Source organism: Delphinus delphis, chromosome 6, assembly GCF_949987515.2.
Source record: "Delphinus delphis chromosome 6, mDelDel1.2, whole genome shotgun sequence".
NCBI lineage: Eukaryota > Metazoa > Chordata > Mammalia > Artiodactyla > Delphinidae > Delphinus > Delphinus delphis.
Window position 1 is genome coordinate 69903930 of NC_082688.1, and position 21931 is coordinate 69925860.

Genomic DNA, 21931 nt, shown 5'->3' on the forward strand with positions numbered 1-21931 from the left:
ACATCATTGATTTGCTTCTCCATTCAACTTTCTTGGAAAGCTGTCCTTGCATTTGATGTACTGAGGTAAAAGGAAAACAAATGCAAATCTGACTATGATGAGAGTGAAAGAAGTAAAGTGACTCCCCAGGTGAAATAATGACAATGGGAGTTCTACACTTGTTACCCTTCCACTTGCTCCAGAATGGGTTCTGCTGATTAATTTCAGCAAATCAGCTCTCACTAAGGTCAGTTCTATCTGTTTCCCTTGTAGTGGATGGTTTCAAGCGCAGAGCAGCTTACTGACATTCAACATCATATTCATCAAAATAATGATACATTATCACTGTAAGTGATTAAATGTCAGGATTTAAAGTAAATCAAATCTTGAACATTGATACGAGTTTTCAGTACATCAAATCCATGAAATGTCTTCAGAAGCAAAAAATAGTTCAAAAAAGGAAAAGAATGCAGAGAAAAAAATAATCCACATCCATTCTAGGTTCCACCCTATGTCTCTCCTCCAATTCAGACGGCAACTATCTCAAACCTATTTTCTGTATATATTGTCATTCCCTTCTCTTATTCATCCTTCCACCTTCTCCACTATGGTTTCTGCTGATTAATTCTACCAAACAAGCTGTCACTAAGTGGCCAATGCCATCTCTTTTCCCAATGTAGGAGCACTTTCCATCTACGTTTTCACGAATGCATTGAATCTTCTAAGCAGTTCCAGTCTTTCAGACATGGTGTTCTCACTTTTCTCTCTTGTCCTGTTAACATATGGCCATTCCCCTTGCTTTCCTTTGTAGCGTTCCCTCACTTTTAACGTTAAGGTCATAGGATTCAATTTTCAGTCCTTTTCTCATGTGATACTCTCCTCCTGTTTGATCACTTCTTCTGTTCCATGCTTTACACTTCATGGAATTGCTTATAAATTGCCATCTCCAGTATCCAATGGACATTTGCACTGAAATGTCTACTAGTTAACTATAGGTAATATCTACTGCTTTAATTTCTATATCCTCGCATGACATGATCCACCTTCTGCTGGGAGAATTCCGTTTTCCCACCTTCTCACTGTAGCACTAAATTTAACCGATATTAATTTCTACTACAAATTAGTACTATTTTAAAAATAATTAAATTTAATTGTGAGTTAACTGATTTTTTAAATTTATTTATTTATTTATTTGGCTGTGCCAGGTGTTAGTTGTGGCACACGGGATCTTCATTGCTGCGTGCAGGATCTTCATCACAGCATTCGGGATCTTTGGTTGCAGCATTCAGGATCTTTTAGTTGCTTGCGGCATGTGGGCTCTTAGTTGTGGCATGCAGGATCTAGTTCCCTGACCAGGGATGGAATCCGGGCCGCCTGTATTGGGAGAGCAGAGTCTTAAACACTGCACCACCAAGGAAGTCCCTGTATTAACTGATTATTGTTTTTAGGTTACTTTCCTTTAAAAAAAAAATCAAAGTTACCCAAAGCAGAATTGGATTAGTTATGTTCACCTCTAGGTCCTGAGGGCAACCCACGACCTGGCTAGAAGCAGTCTATTTTTATTTCGTACGTGAAAATCGTAATGATGGGTCAAGGAATTGTAACGTACATTCTTTCATCAGGTTGCACATTCAGGCTTGGTGTTTCTTTTTTTTTTTTTTTTTTTGTAGTGGTACGCGGGCCTCTCACTGTTTTGGCCTCTCCCATTGCGGAGCACAGGCTCCGGACGCGCAGGCTCAGCGGCCATGGCTCACGGGCCCAGCCGCTCCGTACCATGTGGGATCTTCCCAGACCGGGGCACGAACCTGTGTCCCCTGCATTGGCAGGCGGACTCTCAACCACTGCGCCACCAGGGAAGCCCCTTGGTGTTTCTTTTTTAAAGAAAAAAAACAAAACAGGAAGTTTTCTCTAGTAAGAATTTAATGAAGAAAGAAAACTCCTAAACTGAGTTAATACAAAGTATATATTTATTCTCTTAACCACAATGTATACATGCACATAATATTATGTAAATAAAAATAATTTAAATCTTTATAAATAGTGAAATAAATATTAAAATAGATATATAAATATTTAAGTAGATAAGTAAGTAGATAGATCAGCATGGGCATCTATGAGGGACGAGTGCCTGTAGAGTAGAACATCATGTTGCTTAATATTCCTGAAAACACTTGACAAATTAATTCAATTCAGGGCATGATGAGAGCAGAAATGAGAGTCTTTGACATGGCAGCACAGGTGGAAGTGTGGTCTTGTTAGTGAGAATCATTTCTCAGGTTGAACGAGGTGTGTGTCATTCCTTCCTCCTGAGTCTTTCTTACAAGTTCCTTGATGAAGAGAAGGATCTCATGACTTCTGCTCTGACAATCTCCCAGGCACAAGGGCTGTACTTCTTCTCTTGCAGATAGACAGTGATTCTGTGGAAGTATTTCCTCACAGCCAGGATGGAGTCCTCCTTGAGCAGGGGAGTCCCTTCCAGCCCCGCCTCCTGCATCAGACAGGCTTGCAGGTCAGTGAGCTGCTGATAAAGTGCAGTGCAGAACTTGTCCAGGAGGGTCTCATCCCAAGCGGCAGCCGAGCCCTCTGTGCTGAAGAGCTGGAAGGTCTGCTGGATCATCTCATGGACGACAGCGATGGCTTGAGCCTTCTGGAACTGGTTGCCTCCAAACGCCTCCTGGGGGAATCCAAAGTCATTTCTGTCCTTCAGGCAGGAGAAGGGGGAGATTCTCCTCATCTGTCGCAGGAGCATCAGGGCCCTCGTGTTAGCCAGGCTGTGGGTCTGAGGCAGGTCGCAGCCCAGAGAGCAGTTGGAGTTGCAGCTGAGCAGCACCAGGGCCAGGAGTAAGGACACGGTTGGGGCCATCGGGGACCCTGCAGATGCTGCCGGCCTGGCTGAGGTGGGGACTCTGTGAACCCTGCTCTCTAGGTTCTCTGAAGACCTTCCTTCAGGCCTGGGTCTTAAATGGGAGCGAATTGGTTTCCATTTTCTGAATGTTCCCTCTTACTTTCTACTTCTGTTTTTGCTTTTCATTTTGCACTCTCCAGACAGGTTAGGGCAGCGTTTCTCAACTACTGTTTTTCATCCTTGCCTCCCCTTCTCCTGCCCACAGAACCTTTCTAGATATTTTTTTTCCATATGGCCCCCCTATGAAATTTTGATACCCAGATATGCTGGGTACATCAGTATGTACTCCATGCGTATCTCTACTTTATAAATAGAAAAAGAAAGTGAAAAGTTTTTTCTTTTTATTCAAAGCAGTGGTGAGTATGACAAAAATATTTAGGCTAAAAATTAGCTGTAAAAGCTACTGCAATTAATTTAACATTTTGGTTAAGTGTGCAGAATGAATTTTAATGTAATACATTTACTTAATAAATAGGAATGTATCAAACTACATATTCAATAAAAATTTATACAAATACTTCATAAGAATACCAATGTATAGATATATTTAAAAATCTATCAAAACTGCTAAAACCATTGAAAATTTAAATGATTTTCTTAACATTTATTTTTAAGTAATTCTTAGTTTTGATTCATATCATAAAATGATTTCTTACTTCGCTAGCTGCTAGATATTCCTCTAGATATTGTCAACAACTTTTTCTCTTTAGGACTAGACGTAATTATTGATCTCCTAGATAACTTTTTTAGAATTAAATAATAAAATACAACCTATTTGTGCTTAATTCCCGATGCCCACATCACACTGAGGCTCAAACATAAGCAAAATCCACAAGACAGACAAGGACACCTCATAAGTAAGCAGAGGGCACCTCTCACATTATGACTTTGAGTTCAATCATATGATGGAGAGAAAGTCCTCTAATGAAACATCAAGCCACCATAGCTTGTAGCACTGATCCTGCATATTGTGTATCTTCCAGGCACTCAATGTCAATGCCTCTCGTCTCATACACAAGAAAACCCAAAGAGAAAAATGAATACAAAGGATAGGGTTGGATAGGGTTGAGCTTTGGAGTGCCACCCACCATCGTAGTAGCTAAGATTTGTTCGCACCCCTAACAACTACTGTTTGTACCCGTGGGAGCGATCTGCTCCCAGATGATTTAGGAATCATCATCGATTTGAATCTTTCTCTGTATTTTTGCATTGAATTTCAGATTCCCCAAAGGACTGTCAGAGGTTCCAATCCAAGCCTATTCTTTTCAAACAAAAGAAAACCATCTTTGTAATTAATTGAGAACTGGATAAATGTTGATTGGTATCATGGAAAGAATTCACTTTCAACTCTGATCATGAATTCTTTTATTTTGCAGTGGATGTTCTGTGGCCTCAGCCCCCTCTAATACCGATCTTTCAATAAATAATAGGTATGTGACTATCTGTGGCAAATCAGCTCTGTGGCAACTGGACTCTGTCGTATTCTCTGTGGTATCCTCAGCACCAGGCCCAGTGTAATCACGCAACAGGTAATTTTTTTTTTTTTTTTTTTTTTTTTGCGGTACGTGGGCCTCTCACTGTTTTGGCCTCTCCCATTGCGGAGCACAGGCTCCGGACACGCAGGCTCAGCGGCCATGGCTCACGGGCCCAGCCGCTCTGCGGCATGAGGGATCTTCCCAGACCGGGGCACGAACCCGTGTCCCCTGCATCGGCAGGCGTACTCTCAACCACTGCGCCACCAGGGAAGCCCGAACAGGTACTTTTAACGAAAGCAGTTTCTCAGATGTTCTCCTCCCCCTGGAAGGCAGTTACGAAGGACCAAGCTATTTTCCTTTATCACGGTCGTATTTGCTGGGATTATAATAGACAGTGGCTGGTATTCCCACTCTACTCCTACTGGTATCAGTCATGCCTACTGAGTTTGTTGCTAAAACCACTAGGATTCTCTTTCCTTTAAGGAGCCTATGGCTCTGGGGATTCAAGTTGTAAGAGCAGCACAATTTTCAGCCGTTGCCCGGCACTCTATTAAACTCAGGAGGATGGCCTCGTCGCTAATTTGTCCTCTACTAGGTCATGACAGAAAATAACCAGCTTGATGTCACATACAGAGCCACGTATCTGAACTCAAACTCTCCCTGATTCACACAGGTCACAGCAACCAGACAATTAACCACGTTACTCTTCGGTGGGTCTTTACGGATGTGGCAATGACTACCTATATCCTGAGATTCTTTGGAGACTCCTCACAAAGACTGATGAATGATCCTTTTCCTCCTGTGTCTTCATTCCCTTTCAAGGGACGATGGGGTCCATTTCAGTTTGATTTCCAAATTTTGACACATAATAATTGAAGCATTACTGCAGGTTGGAAATGAAGAGTTTGGATTCTGAGTCCTCGGTCTGCTCTTTTGGCCTGGTAAATGGCTCATTCTTCTTTATTTACATGAATATATTCTCTCTTCTGGATGCCAAGACATGTAGCCTTCAATGCCCTTTGTGGTCTGAATGTTTCCGTCCCCACAAAATTCATATTTGGAAGTCCTAACCCCCAAAGTGATGGTATCAGGTGGCGGGCCCTTTGGGACTTGATTAGGGTGTGAAGATGGAGGCCTCACGATGGAATTAGTGCCCTTATCAACGAGGTCAGAGATAAATGCCTCCCTCTCCTGCTGTATGATGATACAAGGAGAATTCTGCAGTGTGAGACCTGAAGCAGGCTTTCACCAGAACTGGACCGTTTCTGTATTGTAAATAAGTTCATTTGTATCCTTTTTTTTAGATTCCACATATAAATGATATCTCTCTTTCTCTGTGGGTCAGATTGTTTTTTAATGAAGTGTGTGCAAGCAAGAACATTAGTTGTTCCCCTCCACTCCACCCAGAACTTCATTAGGACAAATAGTGTAAAGATGAAAAGTGGTCTTATGCACTGAACTTGTCTCCTCGTCTATTAATCATCCAATAATTTCCCAACTTCTTTGCAGTGAGATTTCCACGAGGATAAATCCAGGCCATGTAATGTGAGCAGAAGGGCTCTTGCCCTGTATAGTCCTGGCCCTTGAAAACGTCCCATGTATGCACCAGACTTTTTCCCTTTACCACTGAGTGGAATAGACTCAAATACTGCAGAAAAATTTGCAGTCACCTGTTGATGATGGAAAAATCCACAAAACAGGGGGTACCCATGTCCCCGACTCACTCTTTGGAGAGCAACTTAGAACATCCATCTGATCAGGAATGCCTGCCTTGTGTTCTTATACCAGGGAAAGATAAGATTCTATTATGATCAAATTCCTGACAGCATTCTCTTTACCCGTTACAGCAGTCAGCATCAAGTTAACTGACAAATATCTTTAACACCACACTATCCAAAAAACCTTTCTATACTTCATGTGTTGAAAATAGCAAATACCTCTCCCAAAACTTAAAGTGATCTTTTAAATTACGTTATAAAATTATTTATACAAGAAAAGAGATTGTGTTCTGTCAAAACCTTTTTTAAAATCATGATTTTCTTTTCAGACATTTTTTCAGCCTGTGAGGAAACACAAGTCGAGATTGCTTTGGACTTGAACACTAATGTAATTGAATGAGAAGTGTCACGAGTATAAAAAATATTCTGTATTTGTTGACATTTCTTTGAGGATTCTTACATAAGGGAAAGGCACCTTTTAATTTCCACTCTGACAACCTCCCAGGCACAGGGGCTGTATTCCTTTGCCTTCAGATAGACATGGATTCCATGGAAATACTCCCGGGCAGCACGTCCCAAATCTCGACAATCCAGATTGTCTTTTTTCATCTGCTCCAGTCGGTGCAGCCTCAGATGAAGGCTAGAGAGAAGTTTATCGAGGAGGGTGTTGTTCCAGGCAGCACGGCTGTCCTCTGTGGTGAAGAGGTTGAAGATCTGCTGGAGCATCAGATGGTGACAGGTGCCTTGAGTCACCTGGATTGGGGTGATATTCTCTCTTTTCCAAGGAAATTTGAAGTCGGTTCTGTCCTTTAGGCACCACTGAGAGGGGATTCTTTGCAACTGTTCCAAATGTTGGAAGACGTCCTTGTTTTCCTGGCTATGGCTTCTAGGCAAGTTCCAGCCAAGAGAGTAAGCAGGGATAGAGCAGAGCAGCACTCCTGCCACTAGCAAATAGATCTGGGCCATTAAGAAAGGGTGATTCACTAGACGGCCGCCAGGAGAGGCGTGGGCACCGCCAAACAATTAATGAGTGGGAAGCTTCCTTCCCTGGAACTGTGGACAGCGTCCTTCCCTAGGTGGCCGGTAGAGGGCGCAGGGTTTGTTTGGGAAACGCCGACTGTTGAGTTTGCCGTCTGCAGCTGTCTCCTGCAGCTCGAGAGACAGGGCGAAAAGTAGTCCCTGAGGCTGCTTTAATAATCAGCATACGCGAAACACCTTGGTTTTCTCGGTGCTGAGCGTTGAAGAGGAAGCCTTGTCGCGGCCTCGCCAGAGACATTTTTGTGTGGCTGGGAACAAGAACCGTGCATTTTCAGGCTTCCCCTGAGTTTTGCGCTTTATTTTCTCACAGAAACTTGAGCGAGGCAATTTTTGGGAAAGAAGCCTTTTTCTGAGCGGTCTGAGGTGGGAAATCAGAGCGATTCCCAGCCGCAGAGAAAGGGGAGCCGATTTTTTAGATTCGGGCTGGTTTCTGGCGCGAGACAGCGAAGGCCCAGAGAAAGGGGAAGGCGGCGGCGGCGATGGGACGACAGGACGGTGTTGGGGACGCCCTGAGGGGTGAGTCGGCGCGCGGCCACCACCGGGGCCGAGGACGCGGGAGCTGAGCGCCCCTGTAGATTCTCTGGGACTTCATGGAGTCTTTCAAGGATACAGCGTTAAAGTGAGGGAGAAAGTATTGAATATCTGAAAAGTAGGAATATTAAAAAAAACTCACAGCCTTTTATTTTTTACATTTTAAAATTAATTTTATATTTAACTTAATTCATATCATATTTAAATTAAATATTTTAAATGTTTGATATTTTTATAAATTTATGTTAAAATATTTTCAATATTAAGCATAGAATATTAAAATATATTTTCATATTAAAATATAGCATTTTATTAAACTTTATTTAAACTATATTGTCTTTCTACTAAAGTAAGTATTTAATATAATTATTTGTTTATTTATTTTAGGCTGGGTTTATTTATTTTAGGCTGGGTTCAGTCTTCATTGCGGTGTGCAGGCTTCTCATTGTGGTGGCTTCTCTTGTTGAGGAGCACAGGCTCTAGGTGCGCAGGCTTCAGTGGTCGTGGCTCGCGGGTTCCAGAGCACAGGCTCAGTAGTAGCAGCACATGGACTTGGTTGCTCCACGGCATGTGGGATCTTCCTAGACCAGGGCTCGAACCCGTGTCCCCTGAGTTGGCAGGCAGATTCTTAACCACTGCGCCACCGGCGAAGCCCCAAGTATTTAGTTTTACTTTTCTATCTTTAATGGAAGCCAACTCATTAATATTGTCAAGATTACTTTTTTGCTTGTTTTTAATTGAGGGAATTACCATGTTTGACAATTTCTAATGACCCCGTGATAGTCTTAACTGATTTTTAACTCATGTTCCTGAAATGTCTTTCCCAGGACCTCACCTTGACTATAAGGTTAGAAAGAAGAGTTGGTGTGTACAAGCAATTGAGGACGTTTAGCAGGTCAGACTTTTTCATTTTTCTTTAGTAGGAATTTTATACACTAAGTGGAATTTGCCCAGATTTCATTTACATCATGAAGGCTTACTTAGTAAGACTGTCAGGGCCATGCAAATGGAGGTCAGCTTCATTTCTTTACTTAAAATTTTTATATTTTGTTCCTCGTGCATATTTTGGTATTAATTTTCATTTTAAAATGTTGCATTAAAACATCCTTTATCTTGATGACGTAGATTTGGTGCCTTCTTACCATTCGTGCTTAAGAGAAGTACTAGCTTAACGTTGCCCTAATGCTAACCCAGGAAATAGCTTTTGAATTAGAGTATTGTGCTGTTCCATGGCTGAAAATCTAGGAATGCTTTAATTCTCATCATCTCTCCCCCATATATATATTTCTTACCATTTTCCTGGTCTCTACAACATTATTTTAATGTCTTTTTTTAAAGGAAGAAAAAACCCTTTTGACTGCCTTCATCTGATTTTCTCAACTCACACCCCCTTGGCTATGGTAACCACAAATCTGATCTTTTTCTCTGAGGTTATGTGTTTGTTTTTAAAGTATAATTTAATCTGTGTCTTAAAAATTAACACCAGAGGTGGTCTGAAACAAAATAAGGTGAGGAAAAGGACTATTTATCTCATTTATACTAGTCACAGAGCAGGCTTTTTTTTTTTTCTTGTGGGGAGGAGGTCAAAACACTTTCTTAGATGCTGCAAAGAGCCTCAGGTGCCGTAGGATTTCTCTCCTTAATGTACGGGGCACTGCTCTAAGGGTGGAGACTAGATCTCTACTCCTTCGCAGGCCTACAGGCAATCCCTCTCCTAGAGTTTGCATTTGGGGGCCTCAACATGCAGACCCCTGAGTGTTAAGGAACCTGTAGTCAGAGCTTCTCTTGGCTGGGCTGAGGGTGGACTCTAGAGGTTTCCATTTGTTATATTAATACAAAAGCCTTCTATCATTCACTCTGTTCAAATTCTCAGCCTGTACTTTGCAAACTTTATTTTATTTGATCTCGGCAATGTCTTGTGTGACCACAACTAACGGTGTCTCCATTTTTTAAAAGATGAAATGAAAATCTGATGTCATTTAAATTCAGGAGCCCCAGATTTTTGTCAGAGTGGAGCCTTCTGCTGCTCCCAGGCCCTCGTCTTCATCAGCTCTGAGCACTGGCCCTCAGCTGCACTGAGCACGTGCTGCTTCCTTCATCCTAATCCTGCCTCTAAAGTCTGTCCTCCCTGCTCCCTGGAGGGCAGTCACCATCCCTGCCTCACTTTCCTGGAATCCACATTGCCAAGCGCATTGTCACATATATACGCAGTCAGAACATTTCTGGTGACGGAATGAAGAGAACTGCATGAATTCACCCTTGCTGTTCATTTTTATGTCACCATTATCTGTAAACTTTCAGAAAATGTGAGCTATGGTCCTGTAAGGAAATGTGGAAGAATTTAAATCTGATGTATGAGTCCCTTTAGAGGAGACTGCAGAGAGGTGAGGCTAGTTGTATTTTGGTGCAATTTAAGAAGTGGCAAAACAGAGTACAGGGTCAAACCTCTAAGTATTCGTATTAGAACTGAAAAAGAGATATATTGAGACTCAGGTTTTTATTTCAACCTTGGGTCTCATTTAGATGAATACATCCTATTGGATTGATACTCTTTCATGTTCCAGGAATGTGTTTAATTTCCAGTGTAATAAAAGAATTGAAGTTGTGACATTCTATGTTGCCCATAAATGGCTTATTTAAGAATCTCCTTTGCAGGCAGGTACCCACAGCAGCTGGATACAGGCTCCCACAGCCAGACACCTGCATCACCAGGCTCACCGGGGCCTGCCACCCTCCTCACTGAGGACACCCAGGATGATGTTCTCCAGCCCTGTCTGCACCCTTAGCTGTCACCTGGCCCAGAACCACAGGCTGCCAAAGCAGGAGACCCTCACAGTCCTGCCCCTAACAGGGAGAATCTTCTTTGTTTTCCTGCCTGAAGGACAAGGAGGTTTTCAGGTCCCATCAGCACCAGCTGGCTGACAGCCAGTTCCCAAACGCTCAGGCCGCCTCATTCTCCATGAGACGATACAGCACTTCTCCATCGTCTTCAGCACAAAGAGCTGAAATTCCTCAGTGGGCTTGATCAACAGTGGGCAGATCTGGAGACTAGTTTGGTGCAGGAGATGGAGAGGAAAAGACCCTGCTGGGCAATGAGGACTCCAGGCTGACTTTGAAGAACTTCCAAAGGACCAGGCTCGATCTGAAAAGAAAGTCCACAGCTGCTGTGCCCAGGACAATATGAGAGTGGAAGTTAAGGCGTGAAAATCAGAGTGTGCTTTCCCTGTATGTTCAACCTCAGAGAACCCAGGAGTGGGAAAAGGAGACCTGGACCCAATCTTCTACAATGGAGTCTTCTCTGCTTAGAGGTGGCCTCTAGTGCGTCCATATTCACTCAGTTCAATGACTTTTCTTCTGATTCAGTTGTAAATGCATCGAGTCTTCTCAGGACATTGTTCTTCAACAGTAAGTGGAACAATACTTTGGAATGGGGAGAAAATTTATTTTTAATTTGTAATAATTAGAATTTATTTCTCTATGATGATTGTTATATTTACCAAATTTATTCTTCATATTATGATATGGTCAGCTTTGTGTCTTGTTTTCCTTTGCTTTGGGGGTGCAAAAGGTGTATTTTAAGTGTTAGGTTTAACTCATATCTTAAAGAAAATCAGAGTGTCCTTAAACCTTTAATCTGCCTTAAAATCCAACAGGAACATAAATCGTTTTATTCATTTCATTGGTTCTTAAAATATTTTGAAGTATCTCTGCTTTCAGGATTTTACTTGTGTTTTTTAATATATTGGTAGATAAAAGAAAGATATTACTTTCTTAATGGAGCACTCTGTCAGAGAAGACAGGCCTTAAAGAGTAAAAAATGCGCTTGAAACCCTTTCTAGGTTATGAGGGAGATGCACAAGGCATTATGACAGGTTATAGCAGCTGGAGCTATTCTCTTTTACTTGTTTTTTCTTGGAGAAAGCATGTCTAATGGTTGCTGATTCAGTTTCAGCAGTTGCATGATCAGTAAACTGTGGAATACATTATAGAATCATGGAATTTAAACTTCAACAAAGAAGTGTGACTATCCCTTGTATTGTTGGCACTGTGGTGGGTGCCAGGTACAATGAAAATAGTAGACACATTGCCCGCTGTCACAGAGCTTGCAGTCTGGTGGGGATATGGGTAACTACGTGTTCAATGAAAGGAATGCTAATGCTCTGACAGGGAAAGTACAGGTTCTTGGGAGTATGTGGGCTTGCATGGATCAGGGAAAGCATCTGCAAGAGCAGTTGGTAAGCTGGCATCCCAGGGGTCTGCAGGAGTTTGCCAGGTAATTACATGCTGGTCAAGTTTGGCCATGTGTGGAGATTATCTAGGGTAGCAGGTAAATATGAGGGTTTGGAGCTAATGACATTTGTTTGGAGATGTGACCCTGGGTAAAGACATGCATATGGAAGTCAACAGTCATAGAGAGGACGTTTGGAACTATTTGGGAGGTTGAGACTATATGCGCAGAGAGGATGAAGTGTGGGACTAGCATAGATCTTTGAGGAACACCAATTCCCTAAGATGAGAGTGTGGAGTCAACAAAGGAAGGAGAGAAGGAGGGGCAGAAAAGCAGAGGACGGTGGTGACAGGGAGAGCAGATGAGCGTCAGACTTTAAAATGGCGGGTATAATAAGAAGTATCTGATGCTTCGGACATGTCAGCCAAGGCTGCTTCACGTTGATCTCTAACCTCAGTAAATTGTAGCTTATTGGCAATATCTTATGACCTAGTAAGTATCTTAAGAAATTAATCTCAATTTTCAAGATATTTTTTCCTCTCATTTGTTTTAAGCAAGGGTCTTAGAAGACCCTTAAGGCTTCATAGATAAAGCATTCAGCTTTATATATATAATCAGGGTTTTTCCTTGGAGAGTTTTATTCACTACTTCAAAATGTCATTTTATATGGATAAATTGCATAAAAATTTGTAATCTGCATCAAAACGCTTTTAATTTCAGCATGATGTAAATTTAAATTTAATATATTACTTTCTACTTAATATTGATAAATATCTTCTGTGCCAATGCACTGACTGCATTTTGTTTTGATGCCCACTAGAGATCCATGGGTATTTGCAATCTAGTGTTTGGTACATCTGTGAGAATATTGCATTTGCTAGTAGAATTTTAAAAAAATGTGTTTGTATGCTTTGCACAGTACTTAAAAAGATGATCCTATTTTAATTCACAGAGGTAGAATTTTTGCATAACAAAATTATGAGCTCAGTAAGGCACAAATATGGCATTATATCAATATCTTCTGGGGACTTCCCTGGCGGTCCAGTGGTTAAGACTTCTCCTTCCAATGCAGGGGGCGTGAGTTCGATCTCTCATTGGGGAGCTAAAATCCCACATGCCTCAGGGCCAAAATACCAAAACATGAAAAAAAAAACACAAGCAATATTGTAACAAATTCAAGAAAGACTTTAAAAATGGTCCACATCAAAAAAAAATCTTAAAAAAATATGTATCTTTTGAGTGGACATGAAATAATGGCTTTTACTCCTTTGTGCATACCTGTCACAATAACAACTATCATTGCTATGTTTAATATGTCCCTGGTGCTTAAAATAATCTGCTCACTTAAGATAAGTTTATGACTTGTTATATTCTCATGATATAGAGCATATAACATGCGATGGTATGTTGAATGGAATATAGTAGTCTCATTATCCCTATTCTAAAGCTGAGAAAACTGTACTGTAGGAAAAAGAAAACAATTGCCCTAAATCATGCATGAAGCCGAAGGAAGATAAGGGGATGCCGAGCTAACAAATTTACTGGTCACCTGAGAAGACAAGAGTAACCCCCAAGAGAAGATGCAGCAAGACTGTCATTTTCAAACACTTTTACTGACACAACTATGTTCAGCTTATTACACTTATCGCTTTTATTAACAACTCTGAGGACCAATGATGTCCCTAACAGTGTGCAGGTTACTGGGTGGGAATAAGAAGTGTAGCTGGAGAGTGAGCTGAGTGCTACGGTACCTGATGTAGATGGAGATCTCTTTCCTAAGCCTGATAAGACTATGCAGTTCCACTCCCAGGTTTGCTACGACCCTATACTGCTCTGCCTCCCCTTTGGCCTCCTCTTGTCCCTGCTTGCTCAACCACAAACATGGCCAGGAGTTCTGCATCCCTGCTGCTGCAGAGCCTGTCCCATGAGAAAGGAAAGGCGAAAAGTCCTCAGCTGTACACTTTCATTAAGGCTAAATTGAGAACTGGGGAGCTGAGCTGCTTTGCCCAGCCTTCATCAGGACGCAAGAAGGCCTTGGAGTTAGATGAAAGTTATTCTCCATCAAAATATTTGGGGTCCTCTGGTTTGTTCCATTTCCTTCTGAACTTGAGACCTCAGGAATGCCAAATTCCAGTGCTGTTTTGGGGAATATGTGAAGTTTCTTGTCTCTGTTCCTAGGGGCTGATTGGGACATTGGGAATCTATGTGCCTGTGTAACCCGAAACATTCCAACCCACGGCTGTTTACAGATCAGTATCATGATGGAGAAGGGGAAGGACTGGGAAGTCCAGTTCCTGAGACTCCTTCTTTAATGGATTTTCTCAATTTGTAAAGCCCCTCAGCATTTGTCAAATTCCTATGCTTTTGTATTTGCTTTGTGAAGGGCTGTATTCATCATGACACAAATGAAGGTGGCTGAGATGGTAGAGGGTGTGCAAGGCCACTGTCAGACTCTCTCCCTAACCTTCCTCTGCCTCAAACACTCAAAGTCAGCTCTCAGTCAGAACTGGAGAACCTCTTCTTTTCCCTAGACCCAGTTCCTGGGCTACTGCATCCTTCCCCCAAATGCAGCAGAGACAAAAGAAAACATTCTCTTTTAGAAGAAACGATTTACTTGTGAAGAATGAACTTTGCTGTTTTTGAGAGAGACCATTTTGTTTTCAGAAGATGCCTTACCCCAAGGCTTCCTTCCATAATCTGTTCCCAGTGGGACTCCCTCGTGTCAACCTCTTGCTGGACTAGGACCCTGGAATTCCACAGGGCCAGCTAGCAAGAGGGATGCCTGAGATGACAGAAGATATGAATCACCTTTCTGAAGAGAGGGTGGGGCTGGTGTCACATGAGTGCCTTTCAGGTGAGCTCTGCAAACCAAAAATAGGAGCCTGGGTGTGTCTAGCGAGAGTGGAAGCAAAGAGAGAGTGGAACATACTGAGCAGACTGTTCTACTGGGAAGAGATTCTTTCAAGATTAATGCCCAGGAACTAGAATTATTCGAGGTCAGAGGTTCAATGACACTAATAGTAAGGTCCATGTGTGTAGAGCGGTGTCATTTCAAAGCTCTTTCACACACATTGCCCCAGGCAATCATCACAACAATCCTGGGACTCTCCCAGACACAGACTATGAAACTTAGGGAGGTTAAGTTGTCTGAGTCATTATCCAAAATTTTGCCCCCAAAACAGTCATTGTTCCACCACGTCTCACACTGTCACTTGATGAGTAAGCGCCATGGCCCAGCTTTCACATGGACGAGCAGAGCCTGGGTTAGAAGTGTCCCAGGTCCTGACTTCTTTGCTTTCTAGCTCTGAGTCTCTCCTCTGGGGGGCCATTATTTTCTGAGAGTACAGGCTCTAGGAGGTGACATTGCCAGCAATTATAGACCTGGGACTGTATGGAGAAGAGAACTAAGATCAAACCCGGGAGAGCCCAGGATTGGAGAGCAGAACCTTACCTTTCATAGCTCCTGCTTTTTTCTTCCTGCTTCTGCGTTGCTGCTGAAAGGCCCCAAAATGAAAGAGTTCACGAGCTATTTTGTGCCTTTCTCATACTAAAGAAGCAACAAACGTTATCAATGAAAAATGTTTGTGACTTTTTGCATTATTTGAGGTCTCTGTTATTTCCATATTATTCATTTTTAAAGTAGATCCAAGTATTTTCTACTGATCCTTCTTTCTCAAAGAATTTTTACTAATTCTCAGATATCTTTCAGAAGTAGAATACACAAGTACTTCCCTGGTGGCAGAGTGGTTAAGAATCCGCCTGCCAATGCAGGGGACACGAGTTCAAGCCGTGGTCCGGGAAGATCCCACATGCCGCGGAGCAACTAAGCCTGTGTGCCACAACTACTGAAGCCCGCGTGCCTAGAGTCCATGCTTCGTGACAAAAGAAGCCACCGCAATGAGAAGCCTGCGCACGGCAAGGAAGAGTAGCCCCCAAATGCCGCAACAAAGACCCAATGCAGCCAAAAATAAAATGTAAATAAATAAATAAATAAATTGTTTCGAAAAAAAAGAAGTGTAATACACAGAAATTGCAAGTATATTCAACATGCAGCACAGGGAAATTTCACACACTGAATACACTGTGAAACTAGCACCCAAGTTAAACGTAATACATTTTGCCCAGGACCTAGCATGTTTCTTATGTTGCTTTCCAGTTGCTACCTCAGAGCAGCTCTCCTTCTCCTCCCCGATAGTAGCCACTCTGTGACTCTAACAGTCCTGATTATTTCTGACAGACACACTTTTATGCCTCTTGTGTATATTTACTCATTGAATCCTGAGAATAATCCTATGAAAAAATACTACTATTGTCCCCATATTAAAGATGAGGAAACTAGGGAGCTTAGTGATTGTGTTATTTGTCAAGGTCACACTGCTATTAATAGCAGAGCTGGGATCCAGTGCCATGAAGCCTGGCTCCTTCTCATAGAGGTTTTGAAAATCCTAGAACTCTCCTTTCACTTGTGCGCTCTTCCTGTGGCTTTCACTCTAACAGAAACCTTGAAGCTGGAAACCTGCACAGAACCAGAGCAGCTGTGTAGCTGGTCAGTGAGGTGGAGGGACTGAAGTTATGTGTAAGGGATGAATGGTTCAGTAAAGCAGGACCGGGGAGAAGGTGAGAGGAAGGTGCCAGGATTGGCCAGTCAACACCATATGTCACCAGCTTCCCTCGAGGAGATGACTCCTTCCCACAGGTATTTGCACCGACCACTCTTTCCTGGTGGTATAAATCAGTTACACCTATGACATCAGGACTAACCATTCTCCATAATTTCCAGGACTTCCCTCAATTCCATGGAATTCCACCTTTTGACAAGCATTTCCTGAAATGAAAGTGGTAGGACTGTTCCAAAGGACAAAATGGACCAATACTAGTCTGAAATAAATTTACACTGAAAAAGATAAGAATGTAGGTTTCAGAACTTAAAAAACTCAAGAAGTTTTCTCTCATAAGAATTTAATAAATAAAACAAAATGCAAAGTTAATGAAATGGAAAGGTGAATATTTTCTAAATTTTAATACAATGTAAGTATAAATATATTGATATGAAAATATAAAAATAAGATACATAAATAAATAAATAAACAAATAAACAGAATAAATAAATAACAGGGTAGTCATTGCTTAGGGACTGATGCCCCTGAAGCTGAATAAATTTAACATATACTTCCTTATCACTACTGACAAAGTAGTAGCTGAATTAATACCATAAATTCTGTGATTAAAGTTGAAATAAGAGCCTTCTGAAATGACTAAAGACATGTGTGCAAGGGTGATAGGGCATCTTAGTCAATGAGAATCATTTCAAGGTGACCCCAGGTCTCCATGCATAATTCTTATCCTTTCTTGCAAGTTGGTTGATGAAGACAAGGATCTCACGATTTCCACTCTGACAATTTCCCAGGCACAGTCACTGTATTTCTTCTCTTTCAGGTAGAGGTGGATTCCCTGGAAGTACCTCTTCACGGCCAGTGTAGGGCCCGTCACTCCCAGGGCAGTTTCTTCATCTCCCATCGCCTGCACCAAGCAGGCGTCCAGGTCCTCCAGCTGCTGATGGAGTCCAGTGCGGAGTTTGTCCAGGAGGGAGGTGTCCCAGGCGGCAGAGGAGCGCTCTGTGTGGAAGAGGCGGAAGACCTGCTGGAGCATCTCGTGGAGGACAGAGGTGGCCTGGGCCTTCGGGAGCTGGCTGCCATCCACCATGTCCTGGGGGAAACCGAAGTCTTTTCTGTCCTTCAGACAGAAGCGAGGGGAGATTCTCCGCATCTGGCCCAGAAGCATGAAGTTCTTCCTGCTAATCCTCACGTGGTTCTGAGACAGGTCGCAGCCCAGAGATTCACCAGGGCCATAGCTGAACACCACCAGGGCGGTCAGTAGAGAGAGCACGAAGGCCATGGGGCAAATGAGGCTGCTGCTGGCCTGGCTGAGACGGGCGTCCGGGGGAACCTTGGCGGTAAGTTCTGTGATGACATTCTTTCTAAGCAAGGCCATTAAATAGGGAACACAGTAATTTTCATTTTCTAAACATTTCTATACACTTTTACTTCCTTTTTTTGATTTTCACTTATATCTTCTCAGTATGGTCTATGAAGATGTCATCATTCTAAACTATTAATTTTGCAAGAAGTTTAATTTTCCCAGTAATTTCAGATGTGCCCATCCAAATGGATATTTATTAATGAAATGAGAAAGGTTTTCGTCTTAAAATCAGAAGTGATGTAGGTTTGTAAATACGCACATTCTATATCTCTTTTATGCATAAATGTTGGTCTTCTCTGTTCCAGGAAGAAATTTTTAGCCCTGATCTTAGGTTCCATTTTTACCTCTTAGTTTACCTAGGAAGGCAGGCTCTCTCAGCCGTATGCTTTCTGTATTTGCTTAGGGATTTACCAGATCTCTCTGGCATAAGCTCTTTGAAACAAAAGATGGGTTTTATTTAGTGTTTGATTTAGAGAAGAGGCTGATTATTATGAGTCCATGAGCTTCTCCCATGTTTCCTTTCCTTCTAGAACATGTTCCTTCACATCCATGTGGTCATGCTTCAGGGGACCATGAGGTGAGGACTATTATAGATATTGTCCTTTCTTTCCACCATTTTCTTACTGGAGACCTATAGTCCTCCACAGGCTAGGCCAGTACCCCTACCGGGAATCCTGGTTCTTTTCAGGAGAATATGGGTGTGGAGATCCTAATTCCAAGACAATTGTATTTCCCCAGCAGCACCTCAGTCACAAGGGAGAGATCACATCTAGTTACACCCTCTCCTCTAGAGTGGCAGAGTCCCCTTCCTAACCTGGACTCCCACCCTGAGGGCAGGCTCACCACATCCCGAGGACTTTACAATCTCCTATCTGTGGAGGGGCTTGTTTATTTGTTGGGAAAATAATTCATCTTCCAGGACCCTCACGCTTGCCCCCGGAGTGTTTGTGTGAAGGACCCTAGTCCTCAGTGGTGACCTCCTCCCCTCCTGACCCATGTCCTCAGGTATCAGAAGTGTCAGCAGCCCTCAGATGCTGAGAGCAAAAGTGTGTTTTCTCTAAGGTGGTGGAGGAGTTACCCAATTCTAATCATTTTACCCTGAGTAGACACATAATTTTTATTTTGCCAAATACAAATTTTATTATTCAACTCTTTTACTAAAACTAGTCAACACTTGTTATGCTCAAAGTTTCTGAGCTGGGGGCAGAGAATTCAGCGACGGTGTTGTCTCTCGATAAAGCTTATGTCACAGAAACCAGTGAGGTTCAGTTGTTCATTCAGTCAGTTGATGCCAGTGGGCTTCTCCCTTCCTCTGTCTCTGTCTCCCTCTGAGAATGCAGGGCAGCGAGGCCCAGGATTAGGTCAGAGAGAAATCGCCTTCTTTCCTTTACTTGTGTGTAATTTTTCATTTAAAGTTTTTGTAACTTATATTCACTTAGTGACTTATTGGACAAGATTTGCCTCGCTGCTCCTGCATTAGTTCTAATTCATGATGAGGTAAGAACAATAAAGGGAGGTAAAGAAAGGCAAAGGGGCTCCAGTCTCTATCATTTTCAAACTTTAGATTGTTTGTTTATCACTGCAACTGTCCTAGAAAGTAAAAGTCGACAGCTGTCTTGTGGGCATAAAGAAAACAAATGTGAGTCTGAATGTCATGAATGTGAAAGAAGGGAAGTGATTTCCCCCTGACACATGCCGGATTCTAATATAGCTAACTTGAGTGCAGCACAGTTGGAGAGGAGGCTACGTCAGAGGAGAAGGATGAGGCCAATGTGAAAAACAGAAAGACAGGAACATGGTTGCTTCTGCCAGAAGCTCAGAAAAGACCAAGTCCTGGGTCAGTTGACGGCCTGCAGCTTCGCAAGACCAGCTCCCTCATTTTTCTTTCATTTAATCCATGAATGATCAGTTTTGAGGAGAGAAGGAAGAAGTCACACCCACCAGCTCACAAGTGACTGGCAACCAGAACCCCAATTGCTAGAACACTAACCCTGTCTGGGAGGATCAGCAAGATCTGTCTTGCTGAGCATCCGTCTAAGTGATAAATGCATTCAGGCAATGAGAAGGGTACTTTAAGAAAACTAGAATTAAAGGAAGGGAATTAGATGATTCCAAAAGATCCTGATCTTATCTGCTTAATAGAAATCGTGATATTAAAAAGTAAGAACTGAATTTTATTGCTTGCTACTAATGGACTAGCCACTTTCTAAGTTCTTTAAAATTTAGGGACTTCCCTGGCAGTCCAGTAGTTAAGACACCGAGCTTCCACTTCTGGGGGCACAGGTTCGATCCCTGGTCGGGGAACTAAGATCTCGCATGTGCCGTGGCGCAGCCAAAACATAGAAAAAAAAATTAACTCAACACTCTCAATAACCCTATTGGATCCAACTCACTTATACAACTGGAGAGAAATATAAATCTGGACGAATGAACTGAACCAAATGTACCAAAGGTACAAGGGCAAACCTTAGGGTGCTTACAATGATTTGTCTGAAAGCACCCATTAAAGAAAGTGAAGACTGCACATGAACATGATATTTAGGAACCAACAAAATAAGCAGACAGAGGATACTGAGATGACAAAGGACCCTTATTCCACTTAAGATGCCAAAGGGTTACTGTCTATGGTTTTGTAGGGCTACATGAGGTGTGGTCTGAGTCAACTGAACTGACTTTAAGCTCTAATCAAAATAGACAAAATCACTATTAAGTAGTTAGAAGGGAATAGATTTTTCTGCCTACTGAAAAAAAAAAAAAAAGTAAGTTTCCTAGTGGCCTAGTGGTTACGATCCGGCACTCTCACTGCCGTGGCCGTGATTCAATCCCCGGTGAGGGAACTGAGATCACTCAAGCCACGCAATGCCAAGTCTAAGATTTCGTGAGTGATTTCTTCAATGAAATATGGTAAAATAACTTTATTAACCCTAGAAGAGCTGACCCCTGGAATCTATGTATTTTTAACGCTTGCATTTTCTTGTGAGTTTAAGAGAAAAAAAAAAAGCACCTAACAATTTCTAGCCATGTGAGCTCTGACGTTTCTCCTTCAGGATGACAACTAAAAAGTCACTCACCATCTGGTTCTACAAGAATAAAGTCATTAGCCACAGCAGTCCCTTACCCCAACACGCCCTGACAGGAGTTCAGGAATGGGGCACTCTCTGCTCTGGGAAAACTGACAGAATAGGCCTGCAGGTAGTTAGATAATTTCCTGAGAAATTCTATGAATTCAATTTTTTGCAACTTCTCATACTTAGAAAAGCACTAAAAGCATTAATAGTGACAAATGCTCCTCATGACTAGCAGCAACCTTCTCCCAAGATGTGTCCTTGATTGCACGTATCCTCTTCACCACAATCACATATATACTGACATCCCCATTCTGTCCTGGAGCCGTTCGTCAGAGCTGACTGAGAGGCTGTCCTCCAGGCTATAGTCCTCAGTAAGTCCTCCCAAAAAACTGAACTCCCAGCTCTTATGTTGTCGTTTGTTTCCAGTCAACAAGGACCTCACTGATTTCCCAGGAGACCTCCTCAGGTCAGCCTGCTGTTCTCAATCTCAATGAAGACACCTCCATTTCTCACCTACAGTCCAGGCTGGACATCCATTTGTTTACTGGTAGAGTCCAAATAAGAATCTCTACTCTTTATTGTTCCAACTGTTGGTTAAGATGTGGGTACCGAAGAGGCCTTATGTATGACCAAGACGGAAGAGCATACGCGCTTCTTAGACAGAAGCAGTGAAGGTTTTTAATGGGCTCCTTAGCAGGGAGAGTCTGGCTTGAACTCCAGAGTCACCCTCATGGCCTTGTATAGTTGTCTTTATTTAAATTTCTAGCCTCAGCCCATTAAAACATCATAATACTGAAGAATTGAAATAAAAATATTATTTAAAAAATCATTTGTTAATAAAATGATGTTTTTAGCAGTAATATAGGAATGGTTTCTGCTTGTTTTAGGACCCTAATCCTTAGGAAGTTTCCCAAACCTCTAAATGTACTTTAAATGTCCTTCTGACTTTAAAAGTACCTACTCAGTGCTGTATGCACCAACTGGAAAGAATAGAAAGATGATTGATCCAT

The 21931-nt window shown here is 42.2% G+C and overlaps 3 protein-coding genes and 1 long non-coding RNA gene across 16 annotated transcripts in view; 1 reads left to right on the forward strand and 3 right to left on the reverse strand.

Moving 5' to 3' along the window:
- LOC132427388 (uncharacterized) overlaps positions 1-21931 on the forward strand; it is a 106838-nt gene that overhangs the window by 19869 nt on the left and 65038 nt on the right. For 11 of the 13 annotated variants that reach the window (XR_009519892.1, XR_009519894.1, XR_009519887.1 and 8 more), the window contains 3 exons: positions 8474-8541; positions 8985-9046; positions 10302-11051. This is a non-coding gene — a long non-coding RNA (uncharacterized lncRNA). The remainder of the gene's footprint in view (positions 1-8473; positions 8542-8984; positions 9047-10301; positions 11052-21931) is intronic. The other 2 variants (XR_009519886.1, XR_009519896.1) reach the window with 2 other exon arrangements.
- LOC132427381 (interferon alpha-1-like) lies at positions 2087-2972 on the reverse strand. The gene has a single exon (XM_060014816.1). It carries the CDS (start codon positions 2840-2842, stop codon positions 2297-2299), a length of 546 nt encoding a protein of 181 aa, XP_059870799.1. The 5' UTR covers positions 2843-2972; the 3' UTR covers positions 2087-2296.
- LOC132427387 (interferon alpha-13-like) lies at positions 6323-7293 on the reverse strand. The gene has a single exon (XM_060014823.1). It carries the CDS (start codon positions 7041-7043, stop codon positions 6534-6536), a length of 510 nt encoding a protein of 169 aa, XP_059870806.1. The 5' UTR covers positions 7044-7293; the 3' UTR covers positions 6323-6533.
- Positions 17182-17865, reverse strand: LOC132427379 (interferon omega-1-like). Its single transcript, XM_060014814.1, has one exon. It carries the CDS (start codon positions 17863-17865, stop codon positions 17182-17184), a length of 684 nt encoding a protein of 227 aa, XP_059870797.1.

Excerpts from the sequence above, each read along its gene's own strand:
- LOC132427381 (XM_060014816.1), bottom strand. The coding sequence starts at position 2,842 with ATGGCCCCAACCGTGTCCTTACTCCTGGCCCTGGTGCTGCTCAGCTGC.
- LOC132427387 (XM_060014823.1), bottom strand. The coding sequence starts at position 7,043 with ATGGCCCAGATCTATTTGCTAGTGGCAGGAGTGCTGCTCTGCTCTATC.
- LOC132427379 (XM_060014814.1), bottom strand. The coding sequence starts at position 17,865 with ATGGCCTTGCTTAGAAAGAATGTCATCACAGAACTTACCGCCAAGGTT.